This window comes from Plectropomus leopardus, chromosome 2 (genome assembly GCF_026936395.1).
Source record: "Plectropomus leopardus strain MGB_pleo_1.0 chromosome 2, ASM2693639v1, whole genome shotgun sequence".
In the NCBI taxonomy this organism is placed as follows: domain Eukaryota; kingdom Metazoa; phylum Chordata; class Actinopteri; order Perciformes; family Serranidae; genus Plectropomus; species Plectropomus leopardus.
In genome coordinates this window covers 1,298,544-1,320,448 of record NC_142177.1, presented here as the reverse complement: position 1 = coordinate 1,320,448, position 21,905 = coordinate 1,298,544, and the positions used below count along the sequence as shown (strand labels likewise).

Below are 21,905 nucleotides of genomic sequence, written 5' to 3'. Positions count from 1 at the left end.
AGGAGTGAGTACTCCTGCCTTGCCTGAATGAATTCCTCACAGACCACTGAGGCAGTTAGATATCATCCAGAAAAAGGCACTAAACATCAGGGATATGGATTAAGACAATGCCCAAAAGTCTTATGCCATCACCAAGCTGAGCCATCGCAATTGCTGCAACAAGTGATCTTACAAGATGTATACTGCCAACTGCCCAGCACAACTGAAAGTCCAGCTGACAGATGGAACCTGTCATATCCACATGGTACGCTGTTGGATAGCATCAGATTGAAATGCTGCCAGTAACAACTTTATGCAAGGAACACGAAGATCGCTAAAGGGCAGGTGGGAGGGGTGATGGATCAGCCCAACAAACTCTGGACTTTTGCGTTGAAGTCCAGTGTTTGCCTCCCATCTCAATGTGATGGTTCTGTTCTACACCTTGGAGAAAGGTTCAAGCAGCGCACACATCCAAAAGTGATAAAGAAACTAGGTGCTGTACCTGCTGAAAGGCTAGTGGAGCATGCACTAGTGTGCAGACTTTATTTGTTTTTTCACATTTGTTCTACACCTTACCATGTGCCTCCTTCCCTAAAACTTAACCATCCCTGGCAGCACATGTGTTTGTTGATGTCCCGGCATTGGTTACCATGTGCTTTTGTTGCCTAAACATAACCACATGCAATGTAATCCCACCATGTGCTTGTGTTGACATCAAAGCAGCGGCATCATGAAACATAAATTGCACCTGCAGAAGGATAGGCTACCTATCGTAGTATGTAGAAGCAGAAGTCCACTGCAAAGTGGCAATTTGTGATAACTTGGGATTAGAACATGTTCTGTGTCTGGTGGAATCACGAGCATTGTCTGAAGCTTAGAGCAATCAGCTCGAGCAGCTGCATAACAGACATACAGCCAGAGCGTGCCACAGCTCTGCCTGGTGAAATCCTATCTGTAGCTCACTGACTAATCATTGCTGTCGTGTGTGAGCTTAAGTAAATGTAACAAAGCAAATGTAATGGAAAACTGTCCACCTCTGCTTAGCATATAAACATTTACTGGTTTCACAATAAAAGATGATAAAATTTGTGATTGTTAGTATTATTACTGTTGCAATTTTTAAATGCCATCAAAATGGTGTTTGATTACTTTAATTTGGAAAACTGACAGTAAATACTGTCCAGCATCAACCAAAGTTAGCTACAGTCTCTCAGGCTCAACATGCAGCGTGGGTTTGTGTTACATCAATGAGTGGGCAGTGACAGCAGATTTTTCAGCCTTGTTTACAGAGTGGCTACGCAGCAGGCGAACTAAAACACAAATCCCAAACATGTAAAATTGCCCCACAATCACAAGAATGATAAGAATGATTTCATCCCAAAGGGAAGTAGCAGCCTAATCTTTGAGCCTATAATTATTTTAGAAAAATAGGTTGGGCGGTTTTGGCGGGAACTCCCCCACCACTGGAATCTCGCTACTGTTCAGATTCTGGCTCTCAATGACATCACCGGCACAAGATGGCAATGTCTGTATCCGTGATACTTAAGCGGGGTAAGTGATTAGATAGAGGGAAGTTTACCACAGCTCGTCTACACATACTACCCACATTGTTTGGATTTAAAACTAATTGAAAGCTGGCAAAGTACCTTTTTGACAACACAACTAAAATCCAACAACATATCAGTTTCATCTATCATCAGAATTCTACATCAATTGATATTGATGCTGATGTCATTAAGTGTTGTCTTGATATTGAAAATTTGGTCACCCAATGTCACAACGTAAACTCAACCACAAATCAGCGTTGAATGATGTTCTATAGTTGGTTGAAGACAGTGTCATTTTGTTTGATAAAAGACTGTAATGAGTTCAGTTATAGAAAAAAAGGTCAAATAAAGCCTTATGTTTAGACAGTGGTGGCTGTTTACATGTGACAGCAGCCATTCACCAGGCTAACACATTTAACTGATGCTCATATTCCAACAAATCTGAGAGCTGGATTATCCACCTATGCTGAGCATATGTGAAATAAGACATCACTCCAGCAGCCTGATTGTTTATTCTGTCACAAATGAGCCCCAGAAAAAAACCTCCTCTCAAACACAATGACGAAGACTCAGTTTTGAAGATGAAAACAAATGTCATGCGGCAGCAGCGATGAGTCAGTGTCTGTTCAACCTCAGCAAACTCCAATCAGAGTCATTATCCTGCAGTGAAGTGTCCTCGTTGTGATAATGAATGACGGGCCGGCAGACGAGCCTCTGTCCAGCTGACTGGCCTTCACCTAGCCCTTGAAAGGGAACGCGCGATGACTCATCAGACTCTTGTCACCTCTTGTCACAGCTTCCTCGCTCCCTCTCTGCTACTCTGAATGCTGCTCCAGAAAACTTATCTGATGGGCCTCTGATTTATTTAACACATGCTGATGTATATTGAACGTAACCAGCCTAAATGCTTCAGTGCACTTCAGTGGTGGAGAAGGCTACTCAGTTTTGTTTTGCTGAGGATGGCTGAGCTGCAGATTCAGAGCAGGCAGGAAATGTTTTGGTAAATGTTGGACAAGAAAACAAATTTCCTCTTTCCTGACAGCTGCGATATATGAAAACCAATAAAAAGTGCAATTCAGTAAACTGCACATGAATTCTCATGAGCATTGAACAACAGAGCTCAGCCCATTTTAATTCATAACCACAGAGGATTTCATCATTGTAGAATTATCAGATACCAAGCGGCTTAATGCTGCATAATCTACCAAACGTGAAAATCCTGCCCCTGAGGATATAAACCAAGAACCGAAAAAACAGATCTGGCCTCAGAGATGGAATTATATCCACAAAGATCACACAAGTCACACATAATCCTGCGCCGCGGGCCAGAGCCCCAAACTCATTATTGATGAATTAATGTGTGCTTTGCTAAAACCTATTACAATGTATTAAGATATGCATGATCAAGAGGAATGTTGTAAGGTGGAGGAGTGACTGCTAGTGACCCTCCATCTCATTTGCAGTAATGGGGAGTATGGCACAGAAGCCCATCCACTCTGTGAGTGCAGTGTGCTGTAGGTCAGCACAGATCAGCCTGATGTAATGAACTATTCCTGGATCTGTTTAAAGGATCAATAGGGATTCATCACACAGCTACTCTCTGCTCAGCTAAACAGCACAAGGAGTGCAGCATAGTTCAAGAAAAAAGACGACCAAAAAAACAACAATCACTCAGTAGGTTCACATGCACAGTTAAGCTGCGCCACAGTATGTTCGAGTATGGACATGAAACTGGATTGTGGCCACTTATTTGTTTGTTTTTCGGGTGTTGTGGCCTGTTTGAGATGCTTCCATTCAACATGGATTTCTTCTGAGGTTCTTTTTAAATCCTGTTTCATCCACCACTTTCTTGAATAGGTCGCCATTCTGCATTTTCCTTCCATACATTTACTTTAACATGTTCAACTTCTGTAGAGAGAAATATTATCGATGTATGATAAACTTGCATCTGAGCTTTGCGCATTTCCTTGGGGCTTGATTCATGCTGTTTGACCTCCGGGTAAAAGCCAGGTGCGGGAACTACGGAGCATGCGCAGAATGTCTAGGCCAGCTCAGGTCCGGTTGAGGTGTACACATGAAAGAGTAAATCGGCCACCAACCGCATTATCTAGGTGTGTTAATCCGACATCAAGATTTCATTCATTCATTCATTCATTCATTTTCTGTGCTCATTTTCTTGTGCTCGCAAGGGCCGCGGGGGCTGGAGCCAATCCCAGCTGTCATCGTTCGGAAGGTGGGGTACACCCTGGACAGGTCGCCAGACTATCGCAGACAGACAACCATGCACGCTCACAGTCACACATAAGGGCAATTTAGAGCCCCGGAGAGAACCCACGCAGACACGGGGAGAACATGCAAACTCTGCATAGAAGGGCCCCCGCCCACGGACCGAACCCCATTCCAACCCGGGACCCTCTTGCTGTGAGGCAACAGCGCTTCAAGATTTTCAGTTTAGTGCAATTTCAGTTGGACTAACATGTTTACATGTATTTGAAAAGTCCAGTTTTATTCGGACTAACACAATAATGTTTCCATCTGGGAAAAAGATATAAAAGTACCCGCTGTTGAACCACCAGACTACAGAGCAGATTAAGGATCAACTTTAATTTCATTTCTTCGTAAACCACGTTTAAGAAAAATGACGATAAATCTACCTTGTACGTTGTATAATGCGACATTTTCTAAGTTCATGTAAACGTATTGAGTGTCCCCTCAACATCAGTCTGCAAAGCTGCTTGGAGGACACATCAGCCTCTGCATGACTAGAGAGGAGAGGGACGGGAGGAGGAGGGGGGAACAGAACAACAACAACAGTCCAGGCACTGTCTGAGAAGTTGAAATGTCCCTTCAGGCCTAGTTTGCAGCGAACTGTGGGTGTCCTTCAGCAAACATCAGCTGCGATGACATCAGACGACGGGGGTGTGCATGCCAGTGCAGCTTCTGCAGTCAGACACCTGCCTGGGTTGCGAGTGTAAACAGAGCATATGCAGCCGGCAGCACTCTCCTCTCCTATTTTCACCTCACACAGGACACACACACAGCCACATGCCACGAGCACATATCAAAGGCAGATGACATGAGGACAATAAAGCAGCAGAAAGAGGAGAAGTGAAGCCCTACCGGCAGAGAGAGACAGTGAGCGGCCCGGGACACAGACGACAGTGGCAGGATGAAAGCGAGCGACCATCCTTGCATATTCACCTCCAGCTTCAGAGAGAGGTGGTTCGGGCCCTCTCCACCCTCCCTGAGCTCTGAGCCTCTCTCTCCAACCCCTCTGTCACTCTCTCTACACGACTCTCTCGGCCCCTCCCCTCTTTGCTCTCTCTCTCCCCTCCCCCTCGGCGGAGTTGTGTGTCCAGCCTGATGCAGCCAGGCGAGTCCTTGCCTCTGCTGGCAGTGCTGCAAGGTCAAGGTTTGTTTCTGCGTCCAGTCACCGCCACTGAAACCCCAGAGTGTGCAGCTTGTTAATTCAGTCATTCTACAGATTGGCTTTCTCTTCCCCAGGTGAAGGTGTGGTAATTAATGAGAGGGGCTGCTTGGAGTTTGATTGCAAGGGAAATGCACAGACTTCTTTGGCAGTGAAGTGGAAAATAAAAATGAGGGTAGATGATAAAAATGACAAACAAGCACCAGTAGAGACAAAAATCAATCAGGCTTTTGAGAAAAGGTCTACTTTCTGCTTTTCTTCTTCCTTAAAAAGGCCCAGGCGTCACATAACGGAAGATGCATTCTACAGAACTTCAGAGGTTTAAGATTTGAGCACAGATGGTGCTGATTATAATGATAAGATATCCTGTAACACTTAGACATCTGGGTGAAAAAATAAATGTTTCATTTGAAACCTTTTATTTCAGAATCTTTGTCTGTTCAGAAATTGCACATAAATTTAAAAAATAGTTAGTTCCATCCAAAATATGACGACCTCTATGAGTGTTTTGATCCAATCTCTGTATGATTAGAGTAGCAGACATGGATGGATTAAGATACCTAGATACACATTATACAGTGAGGCCCCGTCCATTGCTATGAGAGTTGCCAAGTGGCACACAAAGTCAAAAAGGTTCAACAGCCGTGTATAAAATTACCCGGATGATTGGCACAGCTTCTGCATCATTTGGTCCATGGAGCAGGTGCTCTAGAGACTTGCAACCACAGAGCACGGACAGCGGCCGACTCCCGACAGTGGAGAAGTGGACTTCCGCTAGCTTGAATGGGGATAAATTAATGTAATTATGCAGCTATTTTAGACTTGAAATGAGAAATGAGTGAACGAGTCATTATGTGGGGGTTGTGATGCTTAAAAATGTTTATACATACATAGATGACTCTTTCCCAATTTAAGTCAAAGGAAAAAAGTCTTTTTGGGCCCAGTCACGACCACCATGTTGTTTCTACAGTAGCCCAGAACAGAAAAATCAAACAAATTTTTGCATCGCCCAAGTGAAGAATTTTCAGTTCTGTGACCTCATCACTATATGCCCCCAGATTTAAAAAACACTGGACCTTGAATGAGCAATGTTAGCATGCTAATATGCTAAACTAGATGATGAATATGGAAAACATTACACCAACTAAGTACTGCATATTAGCAATGCCACAGTAAAGATGTTAGCATGCTGATTTTAGCATTTAGCTTAAATCCCAGGTGTTCCTATCTACAGAGCAGCTAGCATGGCTATAGACTCTTAGTCTTGCTGCCACTGACAAAAGTTAGCAGTAAGCTAATCAAACAACAAATACAGAGTCAATCAAGAACTTATGAGTAATCAAGATCACAAATCTGAGTTGACTTTCAATGGCAGCTCTTGGCAGGCCCTACCTGACAGTTGTCGAGGCTACAGACACATGTTGGTCAACACTATACAAGTACTGACTGAGGTGTGCATGGCTGCTGGAGCTAACTGACAGTCACTGCTACAACATGGTAGCACAGCACTGATATAAAGGCCTAAGATTCTTATTTGCTAAACATTGTCGTGTTATGATCTTACACATTGTTGAATCTGTCCAATGTCTGAAAACCAGCTTATGATGATGAAGCACCCCCACCCCTTAACCCCCCTGAATGTGATCATCCTTGGCAGTCAGAGCAAGCGAGCACACAGACAGCAGAGAAGCAGTGCCTCAGAGACTTACTGTGACCTGCGGCTGGCATGGAGCGGCATTAATATCCTGATCAAGCCTCTCTATCCACCTGGGAGGAAGTCTGCCAGGGGTCCTGCCCCCTGCTAACCCTGGCACTCACAGGCCTGTTGCCACGACGACTGATGGGGCAGTGCGACTGTTGTCGGTGCCAGGAGGGACAAACGGAGAGAAAGGGAGAGAGTGGAGACTAGTTGCTGTGCTTGTAGCACTGGGCCTATAGGATTACTGGTAATGAGATTTCCCACTAATGGCTCCTTCTGACAGGTGGCGTTCCCGTTTAGCTCAATGGCTATAAAAACATCAGTGAGGTTTAAAGCGCGCCTCGCCAGGCACTGCTGCAAAAATATCCATCTTAGCGGGCTGTTTATATCTGTTCAAAGTCTTTTTCTTCACAGTGAGCAAAAACTTCCTGCAAACAGGTGATACCCTGAAGTATGGCAGATACCTCATATTAATCAAGACTGTTTTATTACATAGAATTGTTGTAAACAACAAAATTACATATAATTTCAAATGGCTTTATTTAGAAATCAATTAAATTAATTTAGAACAAATAATTGCCAAATGCTTAAAAAGCCTTTAAAAAAAGCAAAACAGACTCAAGTAGTGACCATTTGCTATTGTTGTCGTTTAACCACAAAAAATTCTATATTTTCCATCTTTGTCTGTAAATCCTAATAAAAAAGCCTGGGACAGGTCTCCTTAACTCCATTATTTACTGGCATTACTTGAGTTAATAAACACTTAGTGAAAACATTCCTGGGCTTTCAGTCAAGTCTCATGGCCTTCGCTCGAAGCAAACATCATCCATTGTCAGACTCAACAGCTTAAACATACAAAGCAAGCTCCATTAATTATCTTCCATATATTTATAAACAAACCAGAGTCAAGGGTGACTTAAGAAGACTTCAAAGATTCATTTTGGAATATGAAAATCCTCTAAAAGTCCAAGATATGGATTGAAATAAAACATCTTCTATACATCAGCAAATAAAACAGGCAAACAGCGGAGCTTTTTAGCCAAAGGAGTAATACACAACTACAATGTGGCACTTAAGGACCAACGCAAATAACAGTCAATGAAATAATTCATCATATGTTTGCAGCACAGTACGAAAATATATATGAAAAAATCCAATGCCCTTACTCAAATCAGTCAAGTTTAAATATCTGCTGAACAAACAGAAGATATAAGAAAGGAAATAACAACAGGCCTGTCAGAAATTAAAATTGCAATCAATAGCTTTCATCCAAAAATGGACCCATGAATGGATGGCCTGTCTGGGCACGTTTAATTAATAGTGACAATAAAATTATAACCAATGTCCTGAAAAATGTAATCACTAAGATACTCCCAAATATAATCCATTACATTAAAACTGTCTTTTTCCAAAACAGAAGTGTTCAAACTAATGTTAAAATTGTATATAAAAATTACAATATGAGAAGCAAAAACTAAATGGGAATGTTAAATGGACTGCACTTGTAAAGCACTTTTCTGGTCTTTCGACCACTCAAAGCACTTTTACACACATGATCACACACTGTTGGCCAAGGTTGCCGCACAAAGTACCACCTGCTACTCAGTAATCATTCAGATGCACTCACACTCCGATGACGCAGCATCTGGGAATTGGGGAATCAGTATCTTGCCCAAAGATACTTCAGTATGTTGACAAGAGGAGCCGGGATAGAACCATCAACCTTCTGATTAGAGGATGACCCGCTCTACCTCTGAGCCACAGCCATCAACTTGACAGTCGTTGTCCGTGGTCAGTGCAGAGGGAGCCTGATTGGAATGGGACTCTCTTTTTAAAGTAGAAGACATGTACAAATGTACTTAAGAAATAACAACCATGAGGGAAAAACTTTATAAGCTCAGATGGAAGCTGCATCTCTTCATGGACGAGAGGCTCGTGCCTTTTGACAGTGTGGGATGTAAACAGTAATGGCGTCCTCCCCTGCGGGGCTGTAACGTTAGCTAGCTCAGTGGTGCTAGGTGAGCTAGCATTAGATGCACACTTCCTTCTGATACAGTTGGCTTGTGTAGTTTGGTAGAAAGAAAATAGTTCCTATATGAAACTGCTCACAACAAAGTCTGTGGATTATCTTGAGTAACCGGATCATGATCTCTGGAGACACTTCGCTGCTTATCAAGGTGTATTTTAGCAGATTACCATGTAGTTCCATTATATTGGAGAGAAGGCAAACATCTCCAACACTCAGCAACTCACACCAAAACTATGTAGATTGATAAAGGCAAGACAAAAAAGCCGTGTTTTTGATTTTTACGTGGATTATTCCTATAAAGAGGGAATCATTTTCAGACACAAAAAATAAATAACAAATTAAGTGTGACAGCTGAGCAGATATCAGCTCTTTGCTCTCTGTCTTAAACATATATTTGGGGAATACTTTCAGCATCAGTGGGTGTGACCCATAGATGGTGTGACCCCTGCAGCCATCACAGGCCTCGGTGGGCTGACTGGCGGAGCACCCTCCTCAGGAGCATCTGAAGGGTGTCTGAGGTTGTTGCACAACTTCAAGAGGAACAACAATACAGTGAGGGTGTCGTACATGTTCATCACCACTTCTGCACCACTATGTTTCTCCTCACCTGCATCTCACCGTCAGGCTTTCACTGAAGCTGAGTGAGAGACAGAGACAGCAGAAAAACAAGCGAGCAGAGGGAGGGAGGGCTGCAGACAGAGAAAGACAACAATAGCTAGAGGCACGTCATAATGTAATGATGCTAATGAGGATAAAGCAGCTTGCTACCTTTTCTCCCTAAGCCTCTGAAAGCAGGACAGCTTGTGACATCGCAGGGATCAGCGGCCCTGTTTCACACATCGTGTGTGAAGGTGTTAATGCTGCACAGACAGACACAAACAAAACCGGACCAGAGGAAAGATACAGGAAACTTTGGGCTCGGTACATCTTATTCCACTCCTTCAGTCAGAGCAGATGGGTAGAAATAATGCTGCGTTCATGTGATGAAGACTTCATAAATGAGTGGAATTTGTGCTCATAAATATGGAAATACAGTATTCATAGCAACAGGCAGTGACGCTGCAACAACGCTGCATGTGTGAACGCCACAAGCATGAAACAAGCTGCAGTTCAGCAAGGCTACAGTATTATATATCAGTATTATATATAAGAGCGAGCACAATCACAGTAACACACTGCTGAAGCGTGCTGAGTGAAATGGGCCTGATCTTTAGTATTTCTTGCTGAGAGCTCCTGTCTTGCATGCTCAGGCTGCTCTGACATAGTTAAAACCACCTCGTGGCTTGACTGCACATATATGCGGTTAGTTTGGTCAGTGTTTTCAACCGGAATCCCTATTCCACCCTAATGTCAAGCACAGCCATACAAGCACAATCTCCCATCTGTCGCTCCCGCCTCCCCTATTACAGATATCCGCTCCATCATTTCACCTAGTCAGAACTCAAATTCAAGATATTTGCAATTATATTTTGATTAGGCAAAATGAGAGTTAAAGATAATTATGGTTTTAGATATCTCTAATTAAAATTCATTTAAAGATATCTAGAACTTAATGATAGATATATCCAATTAAATTATAACTATCTGTAATTCCAGTTTTAGATATCTACAACATAATTTTGACTAATCATAATTCCAGTTCAAGATATCTACAATAATGTAAAGATATCTGGTGAAACTTAATTGAAGCTATCTTAAAAGGATGTTATAGATATCTAGAATTGAAGGGAATTGAAGATATCTTGAACCAGAATTATGACCAGTCAAAATTATGTTGTAGATTTCTCAAACTGGAATTACGGATAGTCATAAATTAATTGCAGATATCTATTATCAAGTTATAGATATCTTCAAATGAATTAAAGATATCTGTAATGAGAAACCCCATATACATGGATGGCAAAAGTGACGTCATTTGTCCTAGGAAGGATGAAGTTGTGGATATCTTAAATGACAGTTGTAAATACGAGGAATGTCATTGTGGATATCTGAAATGTTCATGTTGACCAAGAAGAATTGAACTACAGATAGGCTTAGGGCGGCTGTGGCTCAGAGGTAGAGTGGGTCGTCCTCAAATCGTAAGGTCAGCGGTTCGGGCAACATGTCTTGCAAGCTACTGAACCCCCAATTGCTTCCGATGCTGCGTCATCGGAGCGTGGTTACGGAGTAATCATTCACACACACAGGAGGTGGCACCTTGTACGGTAGCCTCGGCCACCAGTGTGTGAATGCGTGTGTGAATGGGTGAATGTGACATGTAGTGTAAAAGCGCTTTGAGTATCAATAAGACTAGAAAAGTGCTATACAAGTAAAGTCCATTTGCTATACAAGTATAGTATAGTCCACATATCCAGTCTGGCTATTAAATGGCTCTTAAAACAGCTTGCCATACGCAGAGCGGTCCTAGATCTCTCCTTGCTGAGCGAACTAAAATCACATCTCATCCACTTCACTCCCCTGCAATCAGACATTAGACAGAAGAAAGCTTGGAAGAGGAACAGTTCTCGGTCTAAGTCGGGTCAGCCTTGCCCTGATGCTGGCTGTCCTCCCTCTCTCCACCAGTGGAGATCCTCTCGCGGTACAAAAGCCTTTATATAATAATTATATTTTCTAAATATATATAAATAATAGTTATAAGAAGATATACTTCATTAACCCTCAAGGGAAAATTCTTTTATTTTTTAATTTAACATGTTGCAAACAAACAGGCCCCAGTCACACACACGCATGCATAGACAGGACCTGCTCACATGCATTCAATGGAGAGATGTCAGTGAGGGAGCTGCCCATGGACAGGCACCCCGAGCAGTTGGGGGTTTGGGGCCTTGCTCAAGGGGTCCCCTTGGCAGTGCCCAGGAGGAGAACTGGCACCTCTTCAGCTACCAGTCCATGTTCCATACTTGGTTCATACGGGGACTGGAACTTAAGACCCTCTGCTTCCTAAGCCAAGTCTCTAAGGACTGAGCTACTGCCACCCAAATATTATGTAACATCACGTCACGTTTTTTAGGTTGAGAGCTACACTGTTGACTACAGGACTTATACTGACCACTGTGTCAGGATCTACATTCATATAAAAAATGAATAACACCATTTAGAAATGGAAAGAATAATTTACAGTATCAGAAAGAATAAATGCGAGTTGTTGTAGTGGCACACAACTATATACGCGGCACACAAGGATTTATAATTAGACTTGGGCAGATGTGAGAATGAATAATACATAGATACAGCAGTGAGAAGTAGCAGATGTAAAACATGGAATGTTTGAACTGATCAAGGTCTGATTAACAAGACAAAGTGGGCAACTTCCCCAGAGCTCCAAGAGCCCCCCTTAAATGTCTGATATTTAGATTATTTGTAGTCATTTTATTATCCCTTTGAAACTTAGCAAATTGGCTTGACTTCTTTTAAAAGACATGGGAAGAGAGTGACAAGCAACTTAACAAGAAATGGTCCAAAAATATATAAGAAAATATTTAAAAGTTAAAGAAAGTTACTAAAAAATAAGGGAAAAAAGAAATCGAAGACACAAAAAACAAACACAAGAAAATGACCTCAATAAAGTGCTAAAAATCAATTTTTATTTTTTTTCTGTAACTTAATTTTAACAATTGTCTGGACATTTTTCCTTCATTTTTGGGTATCTAATAGTCCCCCACTCAAGTTATTTTTATGATTTCCTTGTCACATTATGTTCCCATGATTTCAAAAGAAATCAAACCAATTTCTCAGGTTTCAGGTGCTTGTGAAAGGCAAGCATTTAAACCCGTAATTTGAGAGTGTAAGGATGTGCACTGTGAAAGCACAATTTCTACTTTGTGCTCAGCTTTAATCTCACTTTAAGAGGTGTTTTTTCCAAATAGTTAAGTTAAGATCAAAAGTAGAATAAAACAAACAAACAAACAAACAAACAAAAACAAAAAAAATGACCCAAAGAAAGTGCTAAAAGAAATCATTTTTTCCTGTAACATAATTTAGAATTTATAATTAATAGAAATTGGAAATATATAGTTTTCTAGACATTTTTTAACACTGATATCAAGCAATCCATCCCAGCAAATGTTTAGATCATTTTCACATTTTACTCAATTTTTTGCGGTTTGTGGGATGTTTCATGCTAAGTTGCTCATCGTGTGTTTGCCATGTTTTTGAAAGAAATCACAAAAGTTTTTTCAAGTTTCAGAGGTTTAAATACTTGTGAATAGATGTCTTAATGCTGCACAAGAAAACTGATGTCAGTCCAGGTGTTACAGGGTTAATATGGATAATCAATAGGCAGACTGGTTGTTTTATCAATTTAGGTGTTAATTTATTTTATCATTTAGTCTCTCTTTTCGTCTTAGTAATACTCATGCCTACTTATGAGCTTACTTGTTTTTGAGTGATCATTTGACATATACAGCACATATACAGTGTTGAGAGGTTGCTGTCCAGCCTGTATGGCTGTTCAGCCCGCTCTGACACTTTGAGCCCAGTAGAGGGTGTCATGGCTACAGTCTTCAGGCTCTCTGCAGCTCAGGAGCATGACGAGCTCTATGATATTCAGAGCCAGAGATATGAGCAGAATGAGGTGAGCAAGCAGCAGATATTTGGCACATCTGAAAGAACACCTGACACCTCTCTCTTCACACATGTCCTTCCCCTCAGGCTCAGGACATATTGGCTGATGTAATCCTCAAACCTGTGCTAGAAATTATAATTGGGGTGAAGAGGCATGCATTCAGATGAGAAGGAAATATATTTTTTCTTCTCTTTTGACCAAAGCATTGTCTCCTGTAATTCTGGAGTCTCTCTTTTTTCTCCCACCAATTAGAAGCGGGCACGCTGAGTGAGGGGGAGGAGAGCGAGCGGGCCATCTCCATCACCCTGCTAACCACTCAGGGGAGCTCATTAGAGCAGCACATAGCCCAGAGGCTTGGTGTTGTGTTGGCACTACTTCTGACACCACGTCAGTGCCATCGCCTTCAACGCCACTAAGAGAAAGAGCCACAGTGAGAAAGAAAGAGTGGCTTTCAACTGTGTCTACTGACAACCTGTCACAACACTAACGTGTCCATAATGTGATGTGGAACAACTTTCCTAAAAACAGCGCTGATGTCTCATGAAACAGTGGCCTCCTGGATCCACTAATTGAATCAAGGTTTTTCTTTGAAAGAATAAAGCAGCTCAGGAAATATGATTTTGGCTGCCCAAATCTCAGAAAGCTTCAGCATCAGCAGACGTTTCACACACAGTGATGTAATCACTCCAGCTCTGATAGAAATAAAACGTTTCTTCATCAGAAGAACACCTCACTGCGCCCTGTGCTCATTCAGACAGCAGCTCTACAGCAGGCGAATCCTTGACAGTCTCAATCTTCCTTCCTGAAGCCTGTGATGTCAGGCTGCGAGGACTCTGCAGGGAGAAGACGAGGGCCCGTCTCTGCTACGCCAGGGCTTTAGTCACAACATTTAAGCATATGCTTTCTCATATGTGTGCTAACAGCAGGCTCTGTGCTGGATCCAAAGCTCAGCCCCCATCACATGCAGCCCTCCTTCACTTCAGGAGGAGCTTGTTCTGGTAGCAGATGCGCCAGGCTGGCTGGCATGGCGAGTACTGAAACATGCTGTATGGAGAGTCGTCATGCCATGGTGCCCACTCTGAGAGCTGCAGGCAGATGTTTGTGTGCACAGGCAGAGCTGGATTTAATGAGTGCCATCAATCACTGCCATCAATCCTGTTCATTACAACCTGGGTCCATCTTTCCTGGTAGTAATAATGACACTTTACTCACTGCAACACTGTTAACAAGTCTTAGAGAGAGAAAGCAAAGCTGATGATAAGATTATTATCTCGACTGTCTCTTGTAAACATCCGACTTCCTGCCTCATCTGTGTTTGCCAAGGATGACGTTTTTCTGTGGGCCGTGACAGAAGTTAGCATTGCCCTGCTTCATTCATCAAAAAGCCTATGGGATTTTGGATTACTGCAAAAATACACTGTGGTAAGCAAACAATTACTATACTTACACATTTTGTTCAGTAAGATAATCTTCACAAATTAAAACAGCTGTCAGGATGTTTGAAGCCTCATTGTATTTACCAGAGGTAAAAGCTAACGATAGGCTATAAAAGAAATACACCGGGTGGCTTCGCTACCACAATGAGGCTGTAAAGGCCCCCACAAAATAAAGATGCCAACAGCCAAAATGCCAAACACAACACTTTGAGATGGGGTCCACAAACTAATAGGTGACATTATGACACTTACATCCACTTCTTTTATACAGTTTTTAGCGTTCTCAGATTTAGCAACTGCTTTAGTCATCACAAAATTATATCCAACCAGTAATAAACGATAATATCCTTTAAGCTTTAGCACTCACCGGTCAGTTTTCTCTTCTGCTTAATGGCTGCTATTTCTACTTAACAAACATACAGAAGCAACTGGAACCAAGCACAGCAGCTGGTGTTTCACACAGCACATCAGACTGCAGAAAAATGGCTGAGCACTAGTCCCACACACACTGACAACATCCAGTGTGACTTTGTTTGAGCCTTGACAACATGTAAAGCTTGCACACTTGTCACATATTAGACTTTTTCCTTGGCGTTGTGTCACACAAAACACAATATAAAATAGCTTTAGACCACTTCACACAGAATGCTTCTAGACTCTTAAAGCATTAGTCTTTGAAAAACGTCTTTTAAATGTGTTGTCTTGGGTGAAAAATACCATGAAAGGCTCACTAACATCTGTGATAAGTTTCTGTCAAAGTGAAAAACTCTGAGAAAGTGCAAAGCTAAGAAATCACTGGAAAGTAGTCAAAGAATTGTTTTGATTGAGGAAGTGTTTCTTCAAAGGGAAATCATATTGATACACAATGAGAGCTCATTTCTACCGATCAGCTCTTGTCACTGTAGCTTGATAGAGTGGATCAGATGAAAGCTGTCGGCTTAAAGCCGAAACACTATTGGATTGTTAGCAGCTTTAGAGGAACTGTTGTTTTCAAGCCTGAAGACAACGAGAGAATGATCGGGGTGAAGTCATGTTAAGATAATGAAAGAGATATTGTAATTGGTGCAAAATTATGTTCAACTGTCCATTATCATTTCAGATGTGACGATATTCTGCAGTGAATTTAAAATCAGCCTTGTCACTCCTGTGTCATCAAACACTGCATCTGCACAACCATCAAACACACTCTGTCTCTGTGGGGGAAAATGGAAACAAGAGAGAATCACACCCAGAAATTGTCCCATATAAACATGCAAATACACACTTGTGAAAACATTACAGACCTCCAGCACAATTATCTACACCTGGATCACTTGGCTCTTCAACTCTTCAAACCACAGCCACGCCCACACAGTGACATTAGAAGCTAATCAAATGTTAAAAGGCTTTTATTAGGCCAGCAGAAGACAGATTGGTATGTGGGGACCACTGACTGTGCTGCCCACTAATTGCCATTGGTGCACCACCTGCCCCCAAGTCGCTCCACCATTTCATCCTTCTGCTCATAAAACATGCTTCCACACAGCTGTATACATCTCATCTACTAACACAATGCGCTGCCAGGAACCAGCGGAGCACCAGTAAAGCTAGATTTTTCTGAGATGTTTGTCTGAAATGCAAAATTTGCTCTCAAACTGATCAAAAATGTAAAAATGGAGGGGGGGGGCATTTTTTTCCTAAAACTGATGATGCTAATTTAATGTTCTCAAATGTGAATTCTAGACCAGAGGTACTGAACTTGCTTAGTCTGGGGCCACTTTTGTAAAAAAAAAAAAGAAAAGGAGGCCAGGGGACAGTTAATAAACAAACATTAAACATATTTATCAGTATATAAAATGGAGCTGCATGATATGCAATAGAAACAAAAAAAACCCAAAAAACTGTGTTTATGACAAATTGTCTTATGACGAGAACGGTAATTTTTGCATTTACTTTTCACTTAAAAAAAAAAAACTATAAAAATGATGATCATGTAATTTTGGAGCATCTGTACCAAGCAAGTATGTTCACCTATGTCTGGAATATGATTTGTAGACCTGCCACATTCCCAGCTGGCGCTTCATGCGCATGCAAAAGGTGCCTGTAGGCGTTGCCATCTTCGCCAAAAGCACTGCCAAAGTGGTGATATTTTACAAGTTTGGAATGAGAACGAGCTGGCCTCTCAGCCATTGAGTGTGAGGGACACAGAAAGACAATAGATTTTTAAAAAAAATATATTACAGTTTGGCTTAACAAAAATATATTTATTCACATGGTGACGGCCATATTTGACATGATGTCTCTATGACCATTTACTCCTTCACGGCAGGACTGTGTGTGTGAGCACGGCCCATTAAACATATGATTAGTGCTGGTGATGTGTTGACTGGAAGATTGAAGTCTGGATGAGCAGAAGGAGATGACGGCAGGGAGCAAATATATGATAACTAACACACACACACACACACACACACTCTCTCTCTCTCTCTCTTACACACTCTTACACATGCCTCAGCTGCCAACATCATCCTCCCTCTCCTCAGTCCCCCCTCCCTTCCATCCTCTCAATCTCCTCCGCATTAATTATGACATTGGTAATAAAGGAAAGTGTTTAATGGGGAGGAATTGCAAATGAGCAGGAATTGATTGGGTCTTCTCTTGTACTAATTGATTGCAGACTTCAGCCACGAATAATAAAAGAGGAGAAGGAGGAGGCGAGGGAGAGAGGAAGAGAATCAAAGTAGAGGAGAGGGGTTAAAGGCTGACACTGGGAGGAGAACAGGAAAAGTGGAGGTCAGAGGGGTAATAACTTGTTGGCATTTCTGCTGTAATTTGCAACAGTCAATAAAGACAGAAGTGTAATTACTGTTCTGATCTCTTTTAAAAGTGTTTTTTCACAGACTTGCACATATAATAAACGGAATTAATTGACTAGATTAACTGAACTAAACTAGAAGCTGTTCGCATTTTAAACATACAGGAGTTTACCTGGATGACTTAAGAGACATATTAGAACTCCAAAAGCAACATTCTCTGAAATCTCCTATTTTCTCTCCTAATTTTCTCTTAAGAGAAATCAAGTCCACTAAAAGTTCTCAACCCCGAAAACCTTTAACACTTTATAAGGGCAGGTGTCGCCAGATTCTTTGCACATGCCAAAGAACTGGAGAAACGCCACAAAAAAGGCTGTAAGAAGAAAAGCTTATGCTTCAGTGAAATAATTTACTGTTAAATAAATGTAAAGGTATACTATGCAAGATTGTCAGAGACTGTTGGTAAACACACTGACCAGCAAAAGTTAAAGTAAAAGCCAACCCCACATTCACTATATCTGTGAGTTGTTTTTCCCTGTCTTGAATGCCTGCTGCTTATGCTCTGGCACGTTGTCACTACCTTTTTATAAAGCCCCGACCTTACCAGAGCGCTGTGAGGGAACAACACGTTCTCATACCAAGTCCTCACATACTGCCACTTTGCAGTGGACTTCCACGTCTATATATTACGCTCTAGGTATCTTTCTATGTCTGCTATTTGTTTTCCAGGATGTTGTTAATTGGTAACATTTTATCTCACCTACGAAAAGAGTAAAAATGAGAACACACTGGTGAATCCCACAAATCAATGGACACCAACAAAATAAAAACAAATTGTGGGTACAAACATAAACAAGAGGAAATTTGTTCATACTTGGTTTCCTGTATTGCAGCCTCATCTGCCTTGGTTTTCAAAACAAAAACATCAGCAGACTCCTGCCTTTCCTCCAGTAGTAGGGGCAGTAATCATTGTCCCACCTCTTAAATATCAAAGTCAAAGCCTTTTCAAAGACTTTCCAGGCCCATTTCCCTCAATTTCTAGAACTCAGCATGGCAAAGTGTGAGACAAGGCTCAAGGGTAATTACTTAAAATTCACAAACTTTCAAGGCTTTCAAGTAACCCTGAATAAGATTCAGCTCCTGGCTTTACTGCCGCTCCTGGCTGACAGAGTTAAATAGTGGCAAGAATAAGCCTGAGCAGATTCTGCCAGTGATGGATATTTTTCCAGAATGCTCGGCCAAAGGGTGTGGGTGAGTGGCAGGATGTGTAGGATCCATTAGCCCCCCACTGATTAGGTATGAGGCTGCACATTATAAACAACCCTGCTGTTCTATGAACTCAGCTGCTGCTGGGCTTAACAACTGGCAAAGAGCTCATCAGTGTTTTCATTTATTTGTTTCTTTATATGAACAAAATAACAGTTATAAAAACGACATCCCCTATAAACTCATTTTACTGAGTCGTATTAAGTAAACTTGTAAGGACTGTTATGTGTTTGCTTTTGGAATCAGCTTATACAAATGTACATTGATGGGTGTAAAACTGATGGAAAGAATTCTATAAGACTACAACATTTTGTTTTGATTTGAACACATCACTTTCCTAGAGCTGCTTTCAGACACCTTTCACAAGTATTCAAACCTTTGAACAATGAGCATGTTGATGCCATTTCTTTTAGTATCATGGGGAAAAAGGCAATGAACAACTTGGCAAGAAATTTTTCACAAACTGCAAGAATAAACAAATTTAGAAAATTATATTTTAAAAAAGCTGGGGAAAAATGTCCAGTGGAAAAAAAATAACGGTAAAACCTTCCCATGAATATATATTTATAATTGCATATTTAAAAATATGTAAATTATTATTATTTTCTTTAAGCATTTTTTCGTCACTTATTGCCAAAATCAGAAATCAAGGGTGGTTGCTCAGTGTTTAAATTCTTGAAAGAGCCTTTGAAGTCATTTTCAATGAGAAAAAGACCATCACGTGTTTCCTTTTCTACAACCTCCACTTGACTGGCCTGCTGTTTGGGGCAATGACTTGAGTCAGACAGTGATGTTTGTAGGTTTTACATGCTGTATGTGAGCAGCCAGATGTTGGTGGTGGGGCAATCTGTGTTCTGAACTGAGCTAATGATGGCAACCTCATTCATACAGCAGTTCAGAGAAAATCCACACATGTTGTGTTTGGGGTTAGTTATGCATACAAACAGCCACAATCTGGCAAGTACTACCTCCGACTGTTAGGTGGAACTAAGCAATCCTCTCTGAATTTACAAAGGTGGAGGCGGAACTCTTCCTGAGGAGAATATAATGGACTTGCTGACGCCATACTGGGAGAGACACTTAGTAAAAGAAAGGTCACGGTGAATGTGGCCAATAGCTGAGATTTGAAGTGGTCGCAGGATACTGTGAGAGCACTGCTGCGTCTCTAATCCGTCAGAGTGCCATTAGCAGGTGGCTCGGTGCTGTTATCAGAGTCAGGCTGAAGTCAAGCTGCAGTGGGCCTCACAGGGCAGGCGGGGCCAGGCCGAGGCACCACCCGGACCTCTGACAGCCCGGGGTCAGCGCCCAGCTGAGATTGAGGGATGGATGCCATTAATGTTGGATGAGCTCAGCCTCATTGAAATGCATAAAAGATGAAAGAGGACCCTGGTGACGGCTGTGTCCCTGACCGCCCCAGCCAGGGTCTGGTCATTATTGACTGAGCCGAGGGTCACCACTGATGCTGGGACCGGCCAATTATAGCACCTGACAGTGATTAAAAAGGACTTACAGTGCAGCAGTTGCTGAGCTACAGTGACATCTTAGTCATTATGATGACATTTTTTCATCATTAAGGCAATTTAAATTCATTACAATTCCATTCAAGCATGGTTCCAGAGCAATGAACGGAGATGATGTTCTGTCTAACTGAAACATTAAGGCTTCATCTACTGATGGTGCAGAAAAAAAAAGTGGCTTCCCGTATATGTGTATGGACTAGAAATATTTCCTTGCAGTTGTATGCCTCTGTGCAACAGTCAAGTTACACTAACAGTTTAAATCCGTGTGTGAAAATATGGACGCTTTGCATTCAGCAGAGTTTCAAGATTAGTGCCACCAATTAAGTATCTGACCAAATGTCTCCCCTTCTGCTTCCGACTTATGACGTTGAGTAATGGCCAGAAAAATGTTTTTGCTGAATATTATGATGTCACAGTGAAGATGACCTTTGACCTCTTGTATGTAGAATGTCAAAACTTCATCATTATGTCTTATTAGACATTTGTGTGAAATCTAAGTGTGCAGTTAAAACATGTCTTATGAGGCCACTGTGACCTTGACCTTTGACCTCCATCCACCAGATTTTAATCAGTTCATTCTTGAGTTCAAGTGGACGTTTGTGCCAAATTTGAGGAGCCTACCTAAATGCCATCTTCAAGTATTGCATTCACGAAAATGAGACGGATGCAGGTCACAGTGACCAAGTAATGTCTGTCAAATCTGAAGAAATTCCCTCAAGGAGTTTTTGTGAGATATCGCTTTCACAAGAGTGAGACGAATGCAAGTTCACCATGACCTTAAACTTTGACCAACAAAATGTCCTCAGCTCACCCTTCATTCCACTTGAACAATTGAGTCTACTTGAACATTTGAGTAATATTTGAAGAAATAACCCCAAGGTTTTCTTGAGATATCGGGTTCACAAGAATGAGACGAATGAGATCACAATGATCTTGACATTTGACCAATGATCACCAAAATATTATCAGTTTTTCCTTGAATCCAATTGAATGTTTGAGATACGTTTGAAGAATTTCCCTCAAAATGTTCTTGAGATATTGCGTTTACAAGAATGGGCAGGCGGACTGACAACTTGAAAACATAATCTCTCCGGACTTGGCTATCAGTGGTTCAGAGGCATAAAAAGGCAAGTTACAGCATGAGATTCATCTGCACATGGATTTACTGCAAACTGAGAACAAATAAACATGCAACAAACCTACTGAGAGTCCGGGAAACAACTCAACTCAAATGACAGGTGGAAATAAGACTCTGCAGCACTGAAATATTTATAACAGCTGATTACAACACTGGCATACAGTCTAACAACAACGCTGAGGAGCACCTTCTGCAGAGCTTACAGTTCCTCTCTGTGTTCAAATCTTCAAAGGTAAGAGAATTTCATGAAAGGAAGATAAAGCAAAAAGGCACACTGACAGATACAATCTGTAGATGCAGAAACTTTTCTGTAACATCCAGTTGGCTGACTTGCTGTGTGTATGTGTGTGTGTGTGTGTGTGTGTGTGTGTGTGTGTGTGACACTTAGTATGTTTCCATGTCCAGCTAAGTGGAGCTATGGTTATAGCTCAATTGGGCCTTTTAATTGGACTACAGTCCTTGTCCCAGTATACATAAGCAGGGGTAGAATCCAGTTATTAATGAAGTA

At 41.5% G+C, this 21,905-nt stretch overlaps 1 protein-coding gene across 6 annotated transcripts in view; it reads right to left on the bottom strand.

The window, feature by feature from the left end:
- iqsec1b (IQ motif and Sec7 domain ArfGEF 1b) overlaps window positions 1–21,905 on the bottom strand; it is a 274,407-nt gene that overhangs the window by 60,721 nt on the left and 191,781 nt on the right. The window contains exons 1-2 of one of the 6 annotated variants that reach the window (XM_088082624.1): window positions 6,663–6,811; window positions 5,612–5,731 (exon numbers count right to left, since the gene is read on the bottom strand). The exons of 4 other annotated variants lie outside the window; for them this stretch is intronic. In XM_088082624.1, coding sequence (XP_087938750.1) covers window positions 5,612–5,649 — 38 coding nt within the window. In that variant the 5' untranslated portion in view covers window positions 5,650–5,731; window positions 6,663–6,811. Of the gene's footprint in view, window positions 1–5,611; window positions 5,732–6,662; window positions 6,836–21,905 lie in introns of those variants that run through there. One more of the 6 variants, XM_088082630.1, reaches the window with a different exon arrangement.